Source organism: Cydia strobilella, chromosome 18 (genome assembly GCF_947568885.1).
Source record: "Cydia strobilella chromosome 18, ilCydStro3.1, whole genome shotgun sequence".
In the NCBI taxonomy this organism is placed as follows: domain Eukaryota; kingdom Metazoa; phylum Arthropoda; class Insecta; order Lepidoptera; family Tortricidae; genus Cydia; species Cydia strobilella.
The window spans coordinates 8,024,125-8,048,731 of NC_086058.1; the positions used below are offsets into that span (position 1 = coordinate 8,024,125).

Here is a 24,607-nt window from a genome sequence, read left to right on the forward strand (position 1 = left end):
TACTATTCTATGAGACGGGACGACCAAATTGACAATTTGATCAGATTTTCTTTTTTTTTATTATGACGTTTCTAATGATGACACTTCCTCACCTTCTATTTCCGTTTCCTCAATCTCATCTATAATAGCATCCACGCGTACACAATTTCATAAGGACCCTCCACACTCCAAAGGGCCCTGCACCTCCACACTCATGCGCGAATCACGGCGCAAAGCCGCGATTCGCGCATGAGTTAGGAGGGCCCTCAAGGACAAAGCATGGCACTATTTTCTCCTTCCTCTAATAGGAATCGCAATAAGACTATCTTTCTCTATCAAAGAGTGTCAGCACAGTGTCAGGCCATGGTTCCGGCCCTTGGTTTCAAACTTCAAATATCTTTATTGCCAATCATAAACATATTTTAGTATAGTAGTTATAGACATAAAACCGAGCGACCAGGGGTAAGAGAAAGACATATTCATGTATTGACAGGTAATTGTATTTTTTTTTTATGAAATAGGAGGCAAACGAGCAGACGGATCACCTGATGGTAAGCGATTACCGCCGCCCATGGACACCCGCAACACCAGAGGGGTTGTAAGTGCGTTGCCGGCCTTTAAGATGGAAGTACGCTCTTTTCTTGAAGGTTTGAAGGTCATATCGGTCCGTATGTATGGCAGCATAATCTTTTTTCTCTTTCACACTTATAAATTTCGGTATTTCGCCATCGCCTCCTACCTATGCTGCCATAACCCGATCATGAAAAAAAACCCGGTCGGTGATCAGGACAAAGCATGGCACTATTTTCTCTTTCCGCTTATAGGAATCGCAATAAGACTATATTTCTCTATCAAAGAGTGTCAGGCCCTTGTTGCCAATATATTACATTTACATGGAATATTAGACCCTGTAAGGGCACAGCAGGGTGTTTTTATGGTATGTAACAATAAACCCGACCAAATTACGTAGGTTGTTTTTGGTATGTTGTCAGGATGTCAGGAATGTTAAAACGTGTTTTTAATTTTGTCGCATTGCGTATGTTCTGTCTCTCAGGCTCGGGGGTCTTGATCTATAGACCCACAGATTATTAACTAGTATAGACCTCACCACACTCGTGCGCGAAGCCGCGCACGCGAGTGTGGAGTCTAGTTAGCTAATCAGCAAAATCAACTCCACACTCGCGTTCGCGGCTTCGCGCCGCGTAGTCTGGAGCGAGCTTTATGGCCGCACCGTTTTTGAATGGCGCCAAATTTAAATTGTATTTTATGGTATCTCGTCGAGTCTCTAATTCTCTATCTCTGGCCGAGTCGAGATCTTATTTTGCGAACGTTTGGAGAAATTAGAAAAATTACATAAAGTATGAATGACAAAATTCATATTCTGAAAAATAAACTAACATCAGGTTACTTTTAATTATATACCATTAGTTCCCTAACATATTTCCTGAAGACATGTTCATTGTATGATGAAAATAAAACATTTAACATATTTTCAGTAACAAAACAAAAAATGGATGCAGAAAGAGACGTAGGTAAAATTCGCATAACGGGCAGTACTCTTTCTGAAGAACTTGCTACAATTAAATCTGAATTAGAGTTTTTTACACGACAGTTAGAGGTAAGTGTGTTAACTTATAAAAGATGAAAATGAAATGTACCACCTGGGAGATTTTTACCAATTAAACATAGAAGCGTTTTTTAGTTTACCATGTCTATTCTTCTGTTACCTACTAAGGAATCCAAATCGGAGATATCCAACGCACGCCATCAAATAGCTATGATAGAAATTTGTACAAGTTCAGAAACAAGTAAGGTCAGCAGTCACGTAGAGCATTTGAATGCTCACCGAGAAGGATACTATGTCTTGTTTGATAAAGGTAGGCCGTTTTGATTTAATATTAAGAACTAATATTACACTGATTAAAATTTCACGATTTTTACTCATTATTATTTACAACGACGGGACTTAATCGCGTAAAATAAGTTTTAAATTTACCTCCGACGTTTCGACGTCCGATCGTGCGAAGTGGAGAGAAAAGACAAGAAAAGCAGACCCCACAATCAGATGGGAATAATAATTGCTAAGGAGAGAGAGAGAGTTTCGAGGACGGCGTTGTCCCCGTCGGACGTCGGAGGTAAATTTAAAACTTATTTTACGCGATTAAGTCCCGTCGTTGTAAATAATAACTAATATTACGTTTAAATTTATTACGAAGTAGATAGCTAGCCATACACGCACGGATTTGCCCGCCGGGCACGTCGCGGATCTGATCCGCGACTTCGCCACACACGGCGACGGGCATCAGTTGTGATCCGGATTTAGCTAGTAACGGTTGTCTGAAACAATGTCTCTGTCCAAACAAAAACTGGCTGTGATATGTGGAGGTTTTATATATCTCGAAGAAAGAAAACGGAGAAGAGTTTGGGTAAAATATTGGCTAGCCAAACGACCACGATATAGCCATATGAACCTACTTAAAGATATGATAAGATTATATTTTTGTTTTAACGAATTTCTCATCTGCGACGGGATTAAGTTCTTTACATTTTTCGATCGCAAGCTTGTTTTTTAAGATCCTGTGAAGGTACAATTTTTTGTCCTTGATCTTCCATAAACATGGTAAAGACTTATAGAGTTCTATAAAACTCGTCCAAAATACTTTGTTTTCACTAAACGCCATTTTAAATGAGCGCGAGCGTACTTCTCTGCCGAAGCGTTGGAGCTCAACTGAGGTGCGAATCGCGTCGGAGCGCATCCGTGCAATCCGGCCGGCACGGCACATCCGTTACTACGCACACACGCGCGGGCGGCCGCTCGGATGTGTTTGACCCGTGCCCGATCCGTTGGTTTTGAGCGGCAGTTTTCCGGCGGATAAATCTGTGCCTATTTCTCGCCACACATTGACGGACGTGTCCGCTAGACATTGACGGACGTGTCCGCTAGACACATCCAAAGAGTATATAACCACTACGGACACATCTTTCAGGCAGATCCGACGGGCAAATCCGTGCGTGTATGGCTAGCTATTCATTTGGCACAGGCACAACAAAAATTAGGAAATGCACCTACTATCCAAAGCCCCACTGCGGTGCAAAGCCAGCTATGCTAAAATGTCTTATAGAAACAGAGGGTACTGTACCGCGAAAATCGAAATTTCGTAATCTGCCTCTCTATCGCTCGAATATGTAAGAGTTCAGAGTAAGGTTTTGTCACGGTTTCGTAGATACTACAAAAAAAATATTCATGCCAGTGGTGAAATAAATTTTAAAGATTTTTTAAATTGTAAATGCATAGACTCTGAACATGCAACTTAACGTCTTGATAATACTTAGAGGACACGGTTCAGATATCTGTGAACACCTTGGCCGCTCCGATATATTATATCTGATGGAAACTGTAGGTATTTTGAAAAAAAAAAAAAAAAAAAAACTTGCATTGTTTCCGTGCGTCACAGTGGGCTAACTGCTTAATAATTATATTAAGTAACTTCTCTGAGACCACGGGGACAACGCCGTCCTCGAAACGTCGGAGGTCAATTTAAAACAATTTTACGCGAATGAATAAAAATCGTAAAAGTTTAAATCAGTGTTTAACATTAACTTAACCAATATGCAATATCTTAGAACGTACGCTATCTGAAGTACGAGAGAAAGAGTTGAGAGAGAAGGAAGCCGAAGAGTTGGAGTCGGAGCGGCAAAAGCTAAAGATTGTGACCGCGAGGAACGACCAGCGCGCGCGGGAGGCTGCCGTGTTGGACGCTGAAAGTCATGCCATTGAGCAGGCCTGTGTCGTATTAAAGGTACCTACAGCTAGCTACCTATAGTTACCTAGGTAGGTAGGTACGCGAATTAAGCTGTGTGAACCGAAAGCAACCAAAGTAGGTAGATACCAAATTTTAAAATGTTGTTCCTCTAGGACAGGGGTCGGCAACCGGCGGCCCGCGGGCCGCATGCGGCCCGCGAACCCCTCGCTTGCGGCCCGCGAGCCTCCGGGTTGCATCAGTCCTACGTCACTAAAGTAATCGAGTGAAAAAGAAAAGTCTTTCATTTCAATTTAATTATTTGAAGTTGGGTTGGGTTATCACAAGATCTACTTTAAATGTGCCGATCACTCAATATGCACAGACGTGCCAATAAGAGTGTCTGCCTATCGCAATGTAAGAGCGCGCGAAGCACGCTGAATGTCGGGTTTCGTCCGACCTGTAAGTGTGGAGGCTTCGCCCGACCTTTAAGGGCGCCCTGTATGTTAAAGCAGGCGCAGGCGCCCTGCATGTAAAAGCGCGCATCGCTGAATGCCGGGCTTCGCCCGACTTTTAAGTGTGAGGGGCGCCTGCAGGCGCCCTGTATGTAAGAGCGCGCGAAGGGCGCTGAATAACTGTGAGGAACGCCGCAGGCGCCCTGCATGTAAGAGCGCGCTTTCGCGCGCTGAATAACTGTGAGAGGCGCCGCAGGCGCCCTGCATGTAAGCGCGCGCTGAATAACTGTGAGGGACGCCGCAGGCGCCCTGCATGTAAGAGCGCGCCAAGCGCGCTGAATGTCGGGTTTCGCCCGACCTTTAAGTGTGGAGGGTTCGCTGGATGTCGGGCTTCGCCCGACCTTTAAGGGCGCCCTGTATGTAAAAGCAGGCGCAGGCGCCCTGCATGTAAAAGCAGGCGCAGGCGCCCTGCATGTAAAAGCGCGCATCGCTGAATGCCGGGCTTCGCCCGACTTTTAAGTGTGAGGGACGCCGCAGGCGCCCTGTATGTAAGAGCGCGCGAAGGGCGCTGAATAACTGTGAGGAACGCCGCAGGCGCCCTGCATGTAAGAGCGCGCCAAGCGCGATGAATTACGTTTAAGTGTAAGGAGCGCCGCAGGCGCCCTGCATGTAAGAGCGCGCTTTCGCGCGCTGAATAACTGTGACAGACGCCGCAGGCGCCCTGCATGTAAGCGCGCGCTGAATAACTGTGAGGGACGCCGCAGGCGCCCTGCATGTAAGAGCGCGCCAAGCGCGATGAATGTCCGGCTCCGCCCGACCTTTAAGTGTGTATGTAAGAGCGCGCGAATGGCGCTGAATAACTGTGAGGGACGCCGCAGGCGCCCTGCATGTAAGAGCGCGCGAAGCGCGCTGAATAACTGTGAGGGACGCCGCAGGAGCCCTGCATGTAAGACGATGAGGGGCGCCCTGTATGTAAGAACTCGCGAAGCGCGATCTGAATTTCGGCACTCTTTTGTATAAAAATGTATATTAAAAGAAGTCCTTTTTGACAAATGACAATGTAGTACCTTTTGTCTAATAAATTCACGAATTATTAACAGTGTGCGGCCCGCTGCAATTTTGCTAACCGCTATGTGGCCCTTGGCTGCTAAAAGGTTGCCGACCCCTGCTCTAGGACAATAAACAGCAGTGGAAGTAGTGAATGTGCGAAATAATATTATTAACACGATCTTGTTCTCAATAAAAGAGTGGTGTCTAGATCATTAGAACGAATCGACCGTTATAGCTTCTTCTGCTGCTGACTGTAGGACACTAATACTAATCGACACCTATCTTTTCCTATAATACAACAACCCGCCTACATAATTAAATAGAACTAAATTCCAGAAACGAAATAACGCAATAATGCTGAAATTAAGAAGAAAACTTGTTGAAACCGAAGACATTCGACGAGAACTTCTAAAGCAGAAAGAACAAGTCAATGGTAATGGTAATCATACCCAGCAAAGTGAATACCTAATCATTTAGTTACTTATCAATTTCATTTCCTTATTACAATTTGTAAATGAAAAATAAATAAAGTCATAATTCTATAACCATGATTTATTAATTATTTATCAATAAAATAAGAAAAGAATTACAAACAAAGGTATATAATGAAGGTAAAAAATTATATACTATAGTATGGTCAATTTAAGCAAATCTTGTCAGTAGAAAAAGGCGCAAAATTCAAATTTCCTATGGGACGATATCCCTTCGCGCCTTCCTGCCTACTTTTTTAAATTTGCCGCCTTTTTCTATTGACAAGATTTGCTTGACCTGCTATACCTATTTAATGTACTGTTCGAGTGGTCAGATTAGTTAGAATAGAAGGTTAACTAATCTAGATCTATCTATCTATCTTAGTGTTATAGTATTAAGCTCTGTCCAGACAAGACCATTTTTCCCACAATCTGATTAAAATTGTAAATGTAATCGTGTTGTTAAATAGTCGGCGTACGGCCGCGCGCCTGAACGTTAGGGCATGGTCATATTTAAAAGTTCACAAATCGTTGATTGCTTTTCGCGTCTACTTATGATAAGTACTATAATTGTTATAAAGCTGTAAAGCTGCGATAGCGATAGTATTAAGATATACACAAGACTCAAAAACGCATGTAGGACGTCGCATAAAATACGGCACATTAAATTTACGTAACATGTGATAGGTGTGTGCGAAGTGCGGGTAGTTCGAAAAACTGATGTCAACTTTAGCTTCTCCAAGACCACGGGGACAAAACGCCGTCCTGGAAACGCCGGAGGCAAATTTAAAAACTGATTTATACGCGATTACGTCCCGTTTTAGTTCCCAAAAAATACTTATTCCTAAGACAGAACAAATCAATATTCATGCATGGCTTTAAAATATTTAACAGTAACCGATATTTTTCCTGTGACTGTGACTTTTTCTTAATAGTTTGCCGATGCATGGTTTAGGTACATCGAGCTACAAAATTGCATGGACACAGTATGAATAAAACCATTCTTTCGTTTCGGGCGTCACGCGTCAGCAGATCTGAGGAAGGAGCATTTGCGTCATACGCTACTTAATACCAATACCCAATGCGAGTCGCTATAGCAAACTTAGTTACTGCAGGCACAGAATAAGTAATTAGTATGTACAACCTGAACCTTTGAACATGAACCTTTGGGCAGTGGGCACGGTAGCACAGATTTTAAAACAGTTCTTACGGTAGCTTGCTCCAATAACTAAGCACCAAAGCGTTAAAAATCCTGAGCATAACTTAGTTCATTAACTATGTTAAAAGACTGACTAATTATCCAATTGCAGTAATAAGGCAACACTTCGTTTAATCCAATGTGCAGGCGGCATGTTGGAAGGCAAAAAAAATGGTAACACAAAATTGGACGAATGTCCGGTGGTCGCCAGAACGCCTTTTCTTTCTAATGTTTTATATAGAGGACATTTGTATCTTGTGCCTTCACGAAATTCTGATTTTACTGTCGGATATAGCCAAATTGCGGGCATGTTATCATTCAATATTTTTGGGAGCTGTTCGGCTATTGCATATTCCTTTCTGTCCCATCGGCCGCCATCCATGAAAAGACCTTCTACGTAAACTCCGTACTCAGCAGCTACTGTTTCGTAATCTACGCGACGAACTTCAAAATCAAAAGTTAGCAAATCTATTGGGATTTTTTTAGACCTAGCATAGTTTTGGACCGATCCAGTTAGAAAAGCTTGCGTGAAAAAAAAGCCCGAGAGCCAAAACGTAGACGGTTTGCCTTGTTCGTACCACGTCTGTAACTTGTTCAGTCTTTCTATAAAATCTGTAACGTAACTAGGTAAGGGTTTCAGGCTAGGATAAGAGACTTTGCTCCAGTTACCTGGTATTTTACCTAGTAGCATTGCGTTGGCTTGCAGATCTAAAGCCGGAGACATCACAATAAGACCTTTAACAGCTTTTTGCAAGTCTTGCAAAGAACTCCTGATTTCGCTAAGTAGTTTATTGAACCTTTGCATTTCTTGCACAAGTACTGTATTCATAGATTCATTATAATCCACGGGATATTTTTTTTGAGCTATTTCAACATCAAACGTAGGAGGGAGTTTGGACAATATTTCCCCTGCCATGTGTACAAGTACTGCTTCTGTATTTCCACCTTCGCCCCCACTGTCTGTTCCTTCTACGAGTACTAACGTTCCAGTTAGAGACATGGATATAGCATAATCACGAGTTATTCCCGCATTCATATGCAGACCGTAAACCTCTGGAGGCGGATTTACAGGAACGGATTCAATATGCTTTAAATAGTCTTGGTACTCGCACCTGCGAGGAAGGCCGTACTGTGGTCCAATGTCACAGAACGTATGGTTAGGGTCGTTTACAACTCCTGGATTAACATAGTTGTCTAAAATCGTAGTAATAAGTCGTCTATCCCAATCATCGGTGACACGACCCCCATAATTGCATTCACCTGTTAAATACTTTATGGCCACATACTGAATTTCTTCATACTGATTTAAGAACAATTGCAACTGCAGAACGGATATTTGAAAGTCTGAATCGTTAAAACCATATTGAATATTCCAACCTAGGGGACCAAATTTTTTTCGTTCCTGTACCACTGCATGAAAGAAACTTATACCATACAAAAGTTTACTGAATGATTTATCTTTTCCCGGGCAACCTTCATAGAATTCTGGTTCTTTTAATGGTTCCGAATTATAAGACCGATTTAAATTATGTTGAAGCCCGGTCGGGGGTTCGTTGGTCATCTTTACACCCACTTGTAAAACAGATTGAGGAAACCTGTCAGAAGGGTAGCTTGTCAACCAAAGCCTAAAACTAAGGTCAGTGTTAGTTAAGTCAAAACCTTCAATAATTTTTTCGAGTACAGGTAGCCAAGACACAGCTAAGTGGCAATTTTGTAAACATACCCAACCTGATTCTAATTGAGCTCTTTCTATCATTGCTTTAGCTATCGGCCCTTGTCCTTGCCCTAATGATATCGAGCTGAACCTATTAGAGTAACCCATTTTTTCACAATATTTTATAAGTGCACCCATGGGATCTGAGCCCGGTGAAAGGATGAATATTAAAGGGGCTAGGCAGTTGGAGTCTGCAAAAGATTTTCCAATGTCGAAGGGCGGCGGTGTGATATAATTACGACCCAATTGCTTTTCTACAAATTCAGAAACTGCTATTGTTAATTTATCAGGCCTTAATACTCTTACAATTAGGAGCTTTTGAAAAGGGATTAATTTATCCCACTTACCAGGCAAAGGCTTGTTATGTGGGTTCAGATCATCATAGATTTCTTTCCATGCATCTAGCTTACTTACAAAATCCTTTTTTACTCCATGAAAAGCTGGCAAGTCATCAAGTCTACATATTTCATCCCAAGCTTTATCTGGTATCCAATCTTTGGGTTTTACCAGAGGATTCTCGACGGCAATCCCTCCAGTTATTAAAAAAATTAATTCATCATATTGCATTTCCTCTGCAGCCAGCATCATTTTAGAGCACATAATAAAAGAAAACATAAGTTTATCTTTATCGAACAATGATCTACATACATTGCTATATAAATTATAAGTAAATGTGTCTTTCAGAAATTTTAATCTCTTGTCCAAATCTTTCGATTTGTTGGCATTCTCAATCGATATAATGTAAAGACTTATAAACCACGTCAATGAATATTGATACATGGGATCTACATTGGGCAGCTCTGTGACGCAATAATATAATATTGCAGAATGTGAAGCAATTGGTCTATATCCAAGTCGAAACTTCTCTATAACCATTTCAGTTTCCAAGCTAGCCTCTTGTTTTTTCATTATATCAATAGCCAGTATTTTAGACGAATCTAAAACTTCTATAGCAGATTCATCCTCTAAAATGTCGCCTTTAGATTCTTGTAAGGTGCGCAAAATATCATCTTCTACACCTTTGAGGGCGGCTTTATTAGCTGCGCCTTGTACTATGAGCTTTTCACGTTTTTCTTGCAAGTCAGGGCGCTCTTTAGCCACTACAATTCCGAGTAATTGATCTTCTAAGCCGTCCTTAGTAAGAGCAAAATTAATTAAAGTTACTTTATTGAATACTTCAGGAAGATAATGAGGGTTTCGTAGTTTTGTAGTCATGTAAAGTCTAAAATTGGGATGATACTCTATGACATTCTCACCAAGTGCAATATATTCTTTACCGGCTTGCATATAAGTATTTTTTAATAACACTGGGTCTAATGGCGCCTCTACGTCTTCTAAAATACAATCAATTAGAGCAGGTTTACCATACTCTAAGCAAGTTTCAATGACTTTCATATAATTGCCATCAGTAAACTTAAGAACTTGAAGATCATTAGATTTTTCCATTGTTTTGATCCATTTATTTGCCTGTCCTTGTGGGTCTACCAGTAATGACCATCTCATAGAATTGTCTTGTATAATGCCATTGTCAATAGAGAAAGCATCTCTAGGTAATCCCGCAATGCACCAATTCTGTATTTTAATATCAGAACCTAAGACGTCTTTAAGGACATATGTTCCAGAATGTGGCATATCAAGTTTGATTACTAGTTGGCGCCATTGTTCTGTAATAGCAGTTCTCACGGGTAACGTATAAGGAGCTAAATAAGCAATTATTCCACACGAAACCAACATGTCTCCAGCTAAATTATCGTATAATAATTGCAAATTCTCAGCAGCAGCGGTCCAGCGTACTTTCTCTCCTCCTAAACCACCAATTAATTTTTCAGCTCTCCATAACTTATCTATACATAGCTGTACTTCATCTTCAAGAGCTTTCTTTTGAATGTTTGCTTCCGCCAACGACTCGTTTAACTCAGCTAGTTTAGCTTCTAAGCGAGCAACCATTGCCTTTTTTTCCTCCAACAAGGCCATAGTTTCTGAGAACTCTTTTTCTGCGGCGTTTAACTTAGCCTTCTTTGGAGCTACCACTTTGGCAACTGCATCGTACATATCCATAGCGATAATCCACTTACACAATCCTTCAGCGGCAGCAGATGCTTTGGCAATTATGTGGGGCTTAAAGTCTTTATTGGGCAAATATTCTTTTCTAATTTTTTTCATTGTCTCGACAGGTATATTGTCTTTGTCGTAGCTTTTAAGAGATTCCAAGAAACTCATGTCGCCTAATATTCTTTTACTCGGCCCCCAATAGTCAAATATCTTTTTTCCTGGATTGTCAGGATCCGGAATTTTATCTGGAGGTATACCTTTCATAACACAAACTGCAGCCATGACCATCTTGACAGTGGCTGGTGGATTTTTCATTGATTTCACTATCGTTATATCTCCTGGTTTTAGCGTGTTCAAAGCTGCCACAGCATCTTCCAAGATAGGCAATGCTAGAGCTAAATCCGCTTCACAATCTTTTTTCAACTCTGTTGCAGCTGCTGCTTGTACATTGGCAACTTTTTGATCCTCTCTAACCTGTGCAGCGGCTTTGTCGGCAATCTCTGTTTCTTTTTCTATATTCTGCATCATTTTTACAGATTTCTCAGCCATAACGATGAGTTTGGGTTTCAGCTCATTTAAATCACGCTGCATGATAGCCACGGCTTCAGCTGCTTGACCAAGTTTGTCTAACCCATTAATATACCTAAGTTTAGCTGCTCTTAGTTCCCTTTGTTTTTTGTTGGTTAACGATGTGAATGACTTAATCAGATCCAAGTAAGAAGCAGACGTTATGTAGGTTTTTCTGCGAAATTGGCTATAGAAATCTGCAGATACTTTGCGAGCGTCCACGTGAAATTGCTTACATGCTACAACAGCAGCCGATTTTACTTTATCAGGTACATTAACTTTCACCATATAATGATGAGCGACCATTGTTAACGCATCTTCTGGCCAGCTGTCGTACCAATCTATGGTACAACAATTAACCAATGCTGGATAAAGCCTCAATCTTAATCGGAACGCGCCACCAATCGGACTGAAGCACAATACGCAATGTAATTTTGCCTTACATCTTGCAATGAAAAAGGCTAAAATTTGAAGGGGACCTATATCTAAATTTCTGTTACCGCCTTGTGCTGCCAATCGCACTAACTCAAGAATTTCTTGTTTCTCATCTAAACCATATAAATTAGGAACTTCACCTGAATTTAGCAAACTGTCTAAGTTTTGAATAAAAACTTCTTCTTTTATTTGACTCTCAGTAAACAAAAATGTAGTGTCTTTATTAAGACCGCCTGATTCTCGAAGGACTAATTTCACATCATCCTGCCAATCTTTAACGCCGTACGCTTTAGTGATTTCTGGTTGAAAAACATTTTGACCTAATACTGTACATGCTAGTCGTGTCAGAGACTGACGACCCGAACCACCTACACCAACGAGTAAAGCATTCCCTGAAGGCATAGACAGCAGACGACATATTTTTGACAAATGTTCTAATGCATAATCGAACAATACAATGTTCATTTTTGCTTTGTGCATAGTATTATATTCAACTAACATAGCTATAGCAATGTTTAGAAACACTTCCTTAGAAGGCAACTCATCGTAACGCCTTTCGCCTTCACTACTGTCCAAGTCTAAGTAACAACCAAACATCATAGCTTTGATGGTCTCCTGCGTCACTTCACCTTTCTCATTGGCATACGTATCCAATGCGGATTCAAATGTATCCTTCATGAAGTCGCGGGTACACTTTTTTAAAAGGTCATAAAACCAAGTACGGTCCTCTTCGTCTACAAGTCTATCATAAAATACACGCATTATTTCATGTACCCAAACTCGAACAAAAGTTTTTTTACTTTCAGCTGATTCCCTTCTTAACAATGTACAACCCTGAATGACTCTTGAAAAATCTCTTAAATTGAATATATAATGCGACTTAGCAGGCGTTGGTCGCAACCCCTGACCAGCCTGCTCGTAAATTTCCATTGTGGCTGCAATTATGTTTACTATTGTTGGTTGAGTATCTTGACCAAATCCGTTTCTCTTCCAACCAAGTTGTAAAAGAGAAGTAAATATTTTCGTCATGCTATCCTTAGAAAACTCATTTATTGAATAAATATTGTAATGACGCAACATTCTTGGATATATCAACTGCCGGCTGCCACCGACGGGGCCGATGGCTCCATAGAAGAATGTATCAAGTAGATACAATTTATCTGTAGTCTTTAAATCATACCAATGTTTTTGGTCAAAATAAAGTCTGAGTAATTCAATAGCTGGTTGTGCACCATACACCTCTTTAGCGGGCATGTTCATATCATCTATAAATATAATGGCTAGTTTTCCTTTTGGAGGACCGTAAATATTTTTTCTTCGTTTGTTTAATTTAGAAATCACTAATTCTTGTGTTTGGTTCGCAGACGTTGTGGTTGTAAATGTTATAAAACCTGGTGTGTATTTTTCCATGTCGATTCTAGTCATTAAAAAATTTTGAACATAAAAACTCTTCCCAGTACCGGTTGGTCCGATCAACATTATAGGTCGGTTGAATTTTGTATGCAGTTTTAATAAATACATAAATTTCTCCGTCTCTAATGTAGGTATCACAGTTTGTAAAAGATTAATTTCTTCTTTAAATACAACTGCTTTCACAAAATCAGGCCACGGCTTCCAACAGCCTTTGCTCTTGTACATGTAATAATGGTCAATGATCATACCCTCAGAAGGAATAGAAACATCTAAACGTTCTATATTGTGTGGTATTCCCTTTTCACCTCTAAAATACTCTTTAACGAGATCGTCAAATTTTTCACGGGAATCTGTATTTAATATTCCGCCCACACCCCACACCAAGGCAGTCATCAGAGAGGCTAGAAACCAACAACGTGTATATTTTGTATCTTCTTCTCCTTCGATGGCGTTATCCATAAGCATTTCAATGAGACGCAGAGTGCTTATTACTAAATTAACTTCTCCAGCTGTTACCAACTGACCACAATTTCTTCGAACGTAATACACGAGTGGATCTAGCAGCCATTCACACATATCATAAATGTATTGTTCGTTTTCATCAATCCATATAGGGTTTAATGTTTTTAACCAAGATGTATAAAATGGAGCGAATCCTAGTGAAGAAGATTCCATGTAAATCATACCGCATCTAGATACTGTAGCCGGAGAAGCCTGTGAAAGATCCATAACCTCAAATATCATTGACATTACGTTTGACATAGCCATTACTTCGCCAGAAGTTAAACACAGTTTTTTATTATCATCCAGAACAGTATTCATATTTTCAATCCATACAGCGTCCACGGGACCATCAAAAACAATCCATTTTCTTTCTGGTGTGTCTTCAGAAGCAAAGTTTCTGAACATTGTGGCTACAATACCATCTGTCCATTCATATGAAACGGGGTCAAATGCGCCGTACAGTTGCCCCATTGTTACAGCTTTAGGATTAAGGACTTTGTAGGTGCAAGCACAGCCTCCCGGTTGATTTCTTTCTTCCATTAAAGTCATTGACTCTGACAATATTTTTAATGTCATAGATTTACCAGAAAAAGGATCACCGACTAACATGAACCCGTGTCTGACTATCATCATTTCGTAAGTCTGAATTATTTTTAACAAAAAGCAATCTTCCGGTTGTAGATTATTAAGTTGGCACGTATGATGACACGCGTTCAAGAAAGCTTCATAGTCGGGTTTTGGTAACGTTATACCTGGAAAAAGATCCGAAATAATGCCTTCAAATAAAGGTACGTCAAACGATAAAAATTTTGGTAAATTTACATCTGTTATTGATCTCAGGAGTAATATACTTTCATTTTCATGTGGGAAAGTTCTTTTTAAATTGCCGGCAGCAGATAATACCGTTTTAACTGCTCTCATTCCGTAATCGTAATGATTTTGAGAAGACAGCTGTTCAGAACAAAGTTTGTATGTTGTAACTATTTTTACCGATAAATTTCGAGCGTCTAAAAATCCAAACGAGTACAGAGATATTTCTCCTATCATTGCATAATCCGGAACCATCATAGCTACAGTACGAAATAGTACTTTTAGGTTGTCTGGAAGTTCTGATCTTCCCGCATAGCCAGGATTCATTGTAATGCACACATAACAAGCTGGATTTAAAGTCAGTGTAGTACCTTCAAAGTCAAATGTCTCTGCCTTTGCTCTCACTGCTCGAACAATACATAAAATTTGCTGAGCTATTACAGATAGCACTTCTACTTCTATTCGATTAAATTCATCAAAGCACACCCATGCACCACAAGATGCTAAGCCTTTAAAGAATTTCCCCATAGCTTTATAATCTAAGCCATCAGAACAATTGAACACTACACATTGAACAGCAAGCGCTTTGGCCAAATCTTTTGTAGTTTCTGTTTTTCCGGTACCGGCAGGACCTTCAGGAGCTCCGTTTAAGTGTAAGTAGTACGCACCAATCAGGGTACGATAGCACCTATCCGTCAAAGGAGTTATTACTAACCTATCGGAGTTTCCTAAATATTCGTAAGCGTAATTTACAGTAGCATTAATAATTTTAACAAATACCCTCTCCTCTTCCCAGTAATAACGCAGTTGTGACAACCACTGAAAATCAGTGACTTCTGTAACATTTTTACCGACAAGTTCAAAGATTACATCTTTTGCGTGCACATCTATTACAATAAGTGCTTTTACAGTAATACTGCTAAGCTTTGTCAAGTCAGTACGTCTAATCACAGCAACAGTTTCATTCAGTTGCTTACTCAAATGTTTATGAAAAGCTTCAAGTTCTTGTAGTTTGTGCGTAGCTAAAGCTTCATGAACATCGACTGCCCAGTAAATTTGAGATACAGCTAGCACCACCATGCCTTCCCACGATAATATCCATTCCACACGCCCTAAAGTTGGATATTCGTAATAAGACAACTCCGTTTCCATTTTAACAGCCTTAAGCATCTGTTCTTCTACTTGCACAAGCCACTTTTCTACAGAACCTCTTGCAGCTTCTACACTTATGGTTTCAAGAAACTCTACTTGCTCTGTTTCCATTGATATCATGGCTGATATATTAAATACTGGGTCAAAAACCAATCTATTAATCCCTTCGAAGCATTTTTTTAAATGAGGCTGTACTTTGAGTGGGTTTTTTGTTTCAGATAGTATTTCTAACATTTCATCATTCGATAAAAAGAAAAATCTTGGAAAATAAAGTCGTTTCTTTTCCAAATAATTGTTAACCCCGTCGTTAATCTTTTCTAACATGGCAGACGCGATTTTGAATGATTCTAAGACGCCCATTCCTCCTGCGATTTCTAAAGCATGAGGATCCTTAGCAACACTCCCCATGTATCTTCGATATATGTTATTCACTTCAACGAACATGACACCTTCTTCCGGCATTTGTGCTACAATATCTTTTGAAGAAAATATGGGTAACAAGTATAACCATTGACTTTGAACCTTTCCCCATTCATCAACAGTTGAATTAACTCTTATAATCTTTTCATACCACGCGCGAACTTGAGCTTCAAATGGTTTTACAAATGCAGAACCTCTCATACCTATAGTTTTAAGTATATGATCGTCTAAAACACTTTGAATATCATCAAGCCCAGATAATATAAAAATACCAGTGTCTTTGTATGGGCTAGTTTTAAAACATATATCAGTCCATTCGGCTATCATCTTATTTAGGTTAGTTATCAGTGCCAGCTCTTTTGTTGCAGCTACACTAATTATATCATATTGGTCGATTTCACCCCAAAGATTAAAATTTATTATTTTTCTTAAAGTGGTGCCTGCAGTAGGGGTCAGATCGAATCCAGCTATAGACGACATTTCATCCCAGTGTCTTTGCACTAAAGCTCGATTACACATTATATGTGCCATCTGTACATTCGGACGCCAATCTTTGAGCTCAGCAACCGCCTGAGCGCAAAGTTTCATAGGAGCCGGAACATTATTCACATCTGTATCATCAGGTAATCCTTGAAATCGTCTTTCACTCCCCTCGGCGATTTGTTGTTTAATTTTTGTTCGGTATACCTTAGAAAGCTTCAAAAATTCTTTGTAGTAAAAGTCATGATCTTGTTCAATTTGTTCATGATCTAAATATTCAAACACTCCGTCCATCCAAGTATAATAACTACGTTTCCACTTATGAGCAAGATGAATGAGATTATAGAATGGTAATATGTAGTCTTTAAGTTCTTCTAAGTCAGTGAAATTTGTAATTGGGAATTTAAATGTTTTTTCTTCGTGATTTATCCATTCAACTATTTTATCACAGTCAGCCAAACGATAGGCAAATTTGCGTAAATACTCAAGATACTCTAGAGTGTGATCGATGTCATCCATATTGTCAAGTTGCTCCAAGTAAGGAAGCATTTCCGCTACTTCTTTGTTTATATGCGCTACTTTACGTCGTAGATTATCTTCCATTTCCCCTTTAAATTCTTCGTATGCAGCAGCGTTTCTATCGAATATAGGTTTTATGTCTTTTATCCAATTAACTGTTCGTGTATTAGATGCTACATGCTCAGGCGAGAGAGACGTCATTTCAAGAAGATTGGAAATAATATTTATTTGCCTTGATATCCTTTCTTTCAACTCTTCAACTAATACAGTTTTAGCGTGTAAAATATAAACACCTTGTTCTATTAATTCAGCCGCTGATTTAGGTTCAGTAAGCGCTTTAACTTTAATTATTTCAAACTCATTACAAATGCTGTCATTCTCAGCCATATGTGTTTTCACTATTCCTGCTATGATATCATTTATAAATTCTAAGGCCTTTCTTTTCAATCCTGCTACCATTCTTAGTTGACATACCACGGAAGGATTAAAGTATGCATTTTCTAATACTGCAGTAATGTCTGAATCTATACTTTGAAAGTACAATATCTTATTGCGCGATTCTTCGAAGGTTATTGCATATTTAATAAATTTTAAGAGTGTGGTTTTCGCTGGAGCACCGTAGAGCATGTCATATTGTAAACGAAGTTGAACTAAATACTTAACAAGTGGATCAAATACAACATGTAATTGTTTTTGCAGTCTGTCATGTCCATCAAAGCGCAACCAATGGTTATATTGAACCGGTAAAGCATCGAAATCGTAAGGTAATCGGAGATACTGTTCGATTGGCATTAACCGCTGAGATATATTTGATATTGCATCCACTATATCATGAAGAGTTTGATAGACAGTTTCCAGAGTCTCATCATAGATAAATTCTCCGTCAAAATCAAGCGCCAAGTTCAAAATGGGCACGGAATCTGGATCCTTCAAGGCGTTAATAATTGCGTCTATAGATCTGCGCATTAGTTCTTGTATTTGCATTGAAATCATTTTTGTAGCGCAACGTACAAACTGTGGAATCCGCTTAGGCCGCATACCCCGTAGACATCTCGGATTTTTTAACCAATTTACAAGTATTGCATACCAAGTGCTGGATACCAAATAATCTGCGCGCTTGATTTCATCCATAATCTTTGCTCGAAACTCACTCAAATCCATTGGTCCCATAGCTCTATATTTTTTCAAACATATGATGTATGGCGGAAAAGTTTTCTCTGATGACTCAACAACAAGTCTTATAAAAGGATGTAAAATTAGAGAGCCAGCTTGAAGTTTTGTACGAAACTTGAGCATTTTCTCGTAATTAGGGGTAACCCCACTGAATTTAAATAATGGTTCTTCATACCTTTTGCGTGAGACGCCGGGCACATCACGAATAACAGTTTTCACACCGTGGCCATGAAGGTATCGGTTCCACTCGGACTTGCTTTCATTTATTAGATCTTCTGTGAAGGAGGGGAATGCGTTACGTAGTTTGGCCGGCACGAGGCTGATAATCCTTTTTTCCCATGATTTGAGCATGGGAGGTGGTTGTATTTTATCAGCGCACTCCTTGAGCGAGGCGATGTATCGCTCTTGCACCAGCTCGAGTCGGTCACTTTCGCGGCGTGGCAGAGGGCCGCGAGCGATTTTAACCTTCCTCTCCGACGCTTTCTCTTCCAAGACTTGCCGGAATAATTTTTGCTTCTCCTGAACAAGTACAAATAGATATTAGAAATGTCAGAAAACAAAAATAATGTTCCGGTTAACTCATTCAAGATCAGGTGGGGTGTGGGGTAATAAAACACATTCAAACATTTAGTATATTATAAAAATAATAGTATTGCGATTCTGCGAAAGTGTTCCCACTATAATGTTAATCACTTACAGTTAATGTTAGTGCTTAACTATTTACATTAAATAGACATAAATAGAGGGTTATACAAGGTGGCAAAAAAATAAGTGCATTCCTGTACTTTTACTATGGGACCAACCACGAAATCGCAAAAAAATATTTTTCACTTCAGCAGCTCGAACAAGCCTACTTTCGTCACTCCCTGAAGTGAGGAAAGTGCGACTTTCCTCACTCCAGGGAGTGAAACAAAGTAGCTTTTTAATTTAGTGAAAGCCATGAACTGCCACTTCATACTTCTATTACATTTTTTTTATGGTATGGTTTGGTATGGTATGGTATGGTTTGGTATGATATGGTATGGTATGGTTTGGTATGGTATGGTATGGTATGGTTTGGTATGGTATGGTATGGTATGGTATGGTATGGTATGGTATGGTATGTATGGTATCGTATCGTATCGTATCGTATCGTATCGTATCGTATCGTATGGTATGGTTTGGTACATATTATATTAGTTTTTTTTTCTGTTTATTCTGTGTATTTCGAAATACATTTTAACCTTTAATATGTTCTCACTACTGAGGTGAAAAATTATGTGTGCAACACGAGAGCAAAGTTATTTTACATCTCGTGTTTTCGAGTCCCTCGCTACGCTCAAGATTCTACCTTAGAATCAGTCGCTTCGCTCGTGATTCAAATATAGAATCTTTCGCTTTCTCGGGACTCAAAATAAACACTCGCAAGAAAAACCAACTTTCCTCTCTTGTTGCACAAATAACTATACCCTTCCATAGAAAATGGATCAGCCAAAATGTATGAAAATGCCAAATTTTTATTCACACCTCTTTTGCAAGATTTATCTTATTAGCAAAAGGGCGTTATGTACAAAAAATTAAACTGTTTTAGTACCATTTGCGTAAATCCAACAATTTTGTTGCAATATTGGCAACTTGCATTTAAAAATCACTATACTTCTAAGTACTATAATTTACAAATGTTTTTTCAAAAACTTATACAGATGTTAACTTGTTTTTTTTTTTTCATTTTGGTTTTTTTCGATAAAACGTGGAAAGTGATAGTTTTTTTTTAGCCACAAAACCAATGTTTTCTTTATTATTTCTTTATATTGCTTGTTTCATCATCATCATCATCATGTCAGCCGATAGACGTCCACTGCTGGACATAGGCCTCCCCCAAGGCTCGCCACTCCGACCGATCCTGTGTCGCTCGCATCCACCGAATTCCCGCGACCTTCACCAGGTCGTCGCTCCACCTCGTTGGAGGCCTACCGGCAGTTCGTCTTCCGGTACGCGGACGCCACTCCAGAACCTTCCGGCCCCACCGGCCATCAGTTCTGCGAGCAATGTGCCCCGCCCACTGCCACTTAAGGTTTGCAATGAGGGCTATCGTTTTTTTGCTCACCAGTTGGCGCCTCTGTTGATGGTGGTCCAAAAGACTATAGAACAGCTGTCAGTCATTGAAGTGACAAGTGACATTTGACATTTCGAACTATGGAAAAGACCACCATCTACACTAGCGCCCCTAGCGGCGAATTCATACGCGTTAGCCCTCATTCTGCGAGATATGTCGGTGACCCTAGTTCTACTGCGGATATCATCATTTCTGATTCTGTCACGCAGAGAAACCCCGAGCATAGCTCTCTCCATTGCCTTTTGCGTGACCTTGAGCCTTCTTATGAGGCCCATCGTTAGCGCCCACGTCTCAGATCTTAAAAGACTTTTGACTTAAGACACTGCGGCAATTTGGACGAAAAGATACTGTGGAGCTTCCCGAACGCTGCCCAACCGAGTCGGATTCGACGAGTGACCTCTTTCTCGAAGTTGGACCTACCTAACTGGACTGTTTGTCCCATAATCGTCAACAACTTCGAGCGCAGAGCCTCCGATTAATACGGGAGTTGGCACAACATGGACGTTAGACATGATCTTCGTCTTGTCCATGTTCATTTTCAGACCAACTCGTTCAGATACTCTGCTGAGATCAGCGAGCATCGCACTGAGGTCCTCCATGGTCTCAGCCATGACTACGATATCATCGGCAAACCGAAGGTGAGTGATGTACTCGCCATTTAAATTGATGCCTCGTCCTTTCCAGTCCAGAACCTTGAAGGCATCCTCCAATGCAGCGGTGAACAGCTTTGGGGAGATTACATCTCCTTGTCTGACTCCCCGCTGCAATGGAATAGGCTTCGAGCTCTGGCCCTGTAGTTGGACGGACATGGTGGCGTTTTCGTACAAACACTTCAGCACTTCGATATACCGGTAGTCAATTTGGCACCTTTGGAGAGACTGCAGCACAGCCCAATAAAATCCCTGCTGTCCTTGTCCTACCGTCTATATCTATTTATGTATATCAAAACAATTTATAACAATCACTTTTATTGAAAGTATGTATGCGTTATTTCTGATTGTATTTATCTTAATATGATCATTTTTTTTACTTTTACATACTATTGGATGACTGGGTATGTAGGTATAGGTAATACAAGTAGGTACAATAGTAGTTTTGACATTTCGTATGTCTGTTTGTATGTTAGTAAAACTTGATGAATAATTATGCGATTATATTACAACTTTACAACCAACGCACGCACAAGTGCACGGCTACGCAGACGCGCCCGGTGTGCAAAGGCATTTATTAATTTTCTAAGTTGATAAATACCTTGATCCGGTTGTAAGGTGGTTGCGGAGTAAATGGTAAGTTGTCCATAAGATGAACATCTGGTATGGGTCGCATCTTCGGGATTCGACATCCGTTCTTCGTTTCTAAAAGTTTTCTCAGTTCGTACTCTTCCATATTGTACGTGCGGTCTCAAAATTCCTTTCCCAAAAACTTACAACGTTCCATGATACTAAAACTATAGGTAAATCAACTATCCATCTAAATAATGTATTTCTAAGAAATAGAGTCGAAGGTATATTTTGATAGAAGAATGTCACAATTGTTTTGTAATAAATATTTGTTGCATAGCAACGGTACTCAAAAGGTACAAAAGGAGGTCTTATGGTGCGACTCTTTTTATCTATCTGTCACAAGGGCCTGACACTCTTTGATAGAGAAAGATAGTCTTATTGCGATTCCCATAAGAGGAAAGAGAAAATAGTGCCATGCTTTGTCCTTATCACCGACCGGGTTTTTTTTCATGGTCGGGTTATGGCAGCATAGGTAGGAGGCGATGGCGAAATAACGAAATTTATAAGAGTGAAAGAGAAAAAGGATTATGCTGCCATACATTAACCTGTCAATACATGAATATGTCTTTCTCTTACCCCTGGTCGCTCGGTTTCATGTCTATAACTACTTTACTATGTCTAATTGTCTATGATCAGTCACATTACTAAATAAGTAATCACAGCTCCGAACGAACAATTACTCGAAGAGGCTTTAAATGACACCGTTGATCGATTGCATATTTGGTTTGCGCAAAACGGTCTAGCGCTTAACACCGAAAAAACCTGCTTCCTACGAGTCAGTCTAAATGGCCACCCTAGCACCAACCTTAAGATCCACGCGGGGGGCACAAAAATTGAACAAGTTGTGACCACCAAACTCCTCGGCTTTGTGCTGGACAGCTCGTTATCTTGGCGGGAACACATCGACGGTGTATGTGCACGACTAGGTCGAGCATGCTACGCACTGCGACGCCTTGCATCGACGGCCAGCAGAAACACAGTGAGATCATGTTATTTCGCCACCATTCATTCGATACTATCATACGGCACTGAGCTGTGGGGCCGAGCATCAGATTTTGACCGTGCCTTTCGAATGCAGAAGCGCGCAGTGCGAGGCATGCTGGGTATCCGCAGTGACGAATCAGTCCGCGACCACTTCAAAAACCTACGCATTCTAACACTACCAAGCTTAGTAATCCTCCAAATTGCAACCTTTACCCACACGAATATAAATAAATTTAAACGCAAAGGCATAGTAACCTCACATAACTTACGAAGCAACGCACATCGAGACCGTCTAGTCGCACCGCTTCACAAACTCACAAGGTCAGAGCAGTCTGTGTACGTCACAGGCCTAGCGATATACAACCGCCTCCCAGATAACATAAGAGATGCACCATCTCACTATCGGTTTGAAATGTAGAATAGTAACAATAATTAATTGTTACCTACAAAAATGACTGTATTTGAAAATCATTTTATTAAACATATTTTTAGGATTCTGTACCTCAGTCGGCAAAAACCTATCATATCCTATCATAATAGTTAGGTATTTACGTTACAAATACAAATGAGGTCATCATACGAGTAATATGTACCTATATCACTAAAAATTTTACAAAACACTCATGCTCCCATCGTGCTCGCCCACACCAAAGCGAGCACGCCGCGCGCGTATATTATGTATTATAATAACTAGCGACCCGCCCCTGCTTCGCACGGGTTGACAATTATGTATACACTTACCTTCCTCAATAATCACTCTATTGATAGGTGAAAACCGCATGAAAATCCATTCAGTAGTTTTTTGAGTTTATCGCGAACATACAGACAGACATGGCGGGAGACTATGTTTTACAATAGCAGGGGAGGCAACGATGCTAAATGTGTATTGTGTAGTAACTCGAGCATCGTAGACCTATTGGAATCGAAAGATTAGATGATAGGAAGAAAAAAATGTTATATAATATTTTCTTTTTTAGCGAGCAGGAAAGCGTCTACAGATTTTTTTTAATGTAAAAAAAACCACCATGTGAAGTTTACTCGAGCGCGTCAGATATTGGTAGTGTCAATCACGGTACACGTCTCTGATAACAAGGGTATGTTAATCTGCCGGTTTGGTTTACATGTTTGGTGGTCATATGGAAGGGTAGAAAATTTGGAAAAATATAATTTACTCGAGCGCGTCAGATATTCAAAGGTGCTGTTTGGACCCTACAAAAGTTAAATTTTACACCCGTAAGTTATACTTAACCTAGATAAAATCTATAAACCGGCCAAGTGCGAGTCGGACTCGCGTTCCAAGGGTTCCGCATTTTACAGAATTTTTTTAAAGGTTTCTAATAGGTTTTCCTGTCATCTATAGGTAAAGAACTACAATATTAGGTGTATTTTTTACAAAATTTTAGACCCAGTAGTGTCGGAGATAAAGGGGGAGGGGGGGGGGGGGTGATGGTAATTTTTTGTCTATTTTCTTAAATAACTTAAACTTAACTTTAAGTTTTAGGTATTTATTAATTTTATTTTCAATTGCTTAATTGGTCCAGTAGTTTTGGAGAAAATGAGCTATGACAGACGGACAGACAGACAGGAAGACGCACGAGTGATCTTATAAGGGTTCCGTTTTTTTCCTTTTGAGGTAGGGAACCCTAAAAAGAGCTTAATTTACAAACAGGAGTCAGAGATAGCGGTAAAGTTAAAGGGAAAGAGCTGCGTGCACTAAACTTCATAAACGATACTTCGACTTACTCAATACCCTTTTTTTATTGAGTTGTTCTTGCATTATTTCCTTCAAAATAAAATAAAAATCAACCGCGCTCGAGTAAGTCAAGGTCGCGATTTTTTTTGCAACTTGGTGACCCTGGCACTCGCTTACGGATCGCTAAAATCGTCAGATTATTGAAATGGGCACTATTTAACAAGTAATTAATTTACCATCATCTGACGCGCTCGAGTATTTCAAGGTGGCGATTTTATTTTACTATTCTGACGGGCTGTCCTTGACTCCCTGCTCGGTGTCAAGGACGCATACTTGGTGGAGGTACTCAACAGGATGCAAGAGGTATCCTCCATATCTTAATCTGACGCGCTCGAGTGACTCCAAAAATCCCCTCTTGGGC

General features: G+C 40.1%; 2 protein-coding genes across 2 annotated transcripts; one reads left to right on the top strand and one right to left on the bottom strand.

Annotated features, from left to right (window-relative positions):
* Window positions 1-1,478: 1,478 nt before the first annotated feature.
* Window positions 1,479-5,701, top strand: LOC134749627 (uncharacterized). The gene is made up of 4 exons (XM_063684644.1): window positions 1,479-1,597; window positions 1,715-1,856; window positions 3,604-3,779; window positions 5,561-5,701. Exons 1-4 carry the CDS (start codon window positions 1,490-1,492, stop codon window positions 5,699-5,701), a joined length of 567 nt encoding a protein of 188 aa, XP_063540714.1. The 5' UTR covers window positions 1,479-1,489.
* Window positions 5,702-5,914: 213 nt separating this feature from the next.
* LOC134749508 (dynein axonemal heavy chain 12-like) lies at window positions 5,915-21,648 on the bottom strand. The gene is made up of 2 exons (XM_063684448.1): window positions 21,478-21,648; window positions 5,915-18,650 (listed from the first exon to the last, which is right to left on the bottom strand). Exons 1-2 carry the CDS (start codon window positions 21,610-21,612, stop codon window positions 6,987-6,989), a joined length of 11,799 nt encoding a protein of 3,932 aa, XP_063540518.1. The 5' UTR covers window positions 21,613-21,648; the 3' UTR covers window positions 5,915-6,986.
* Between the last annotated feature and the right edge of the window lie 2,959 nt (window positions 21,649-24,607).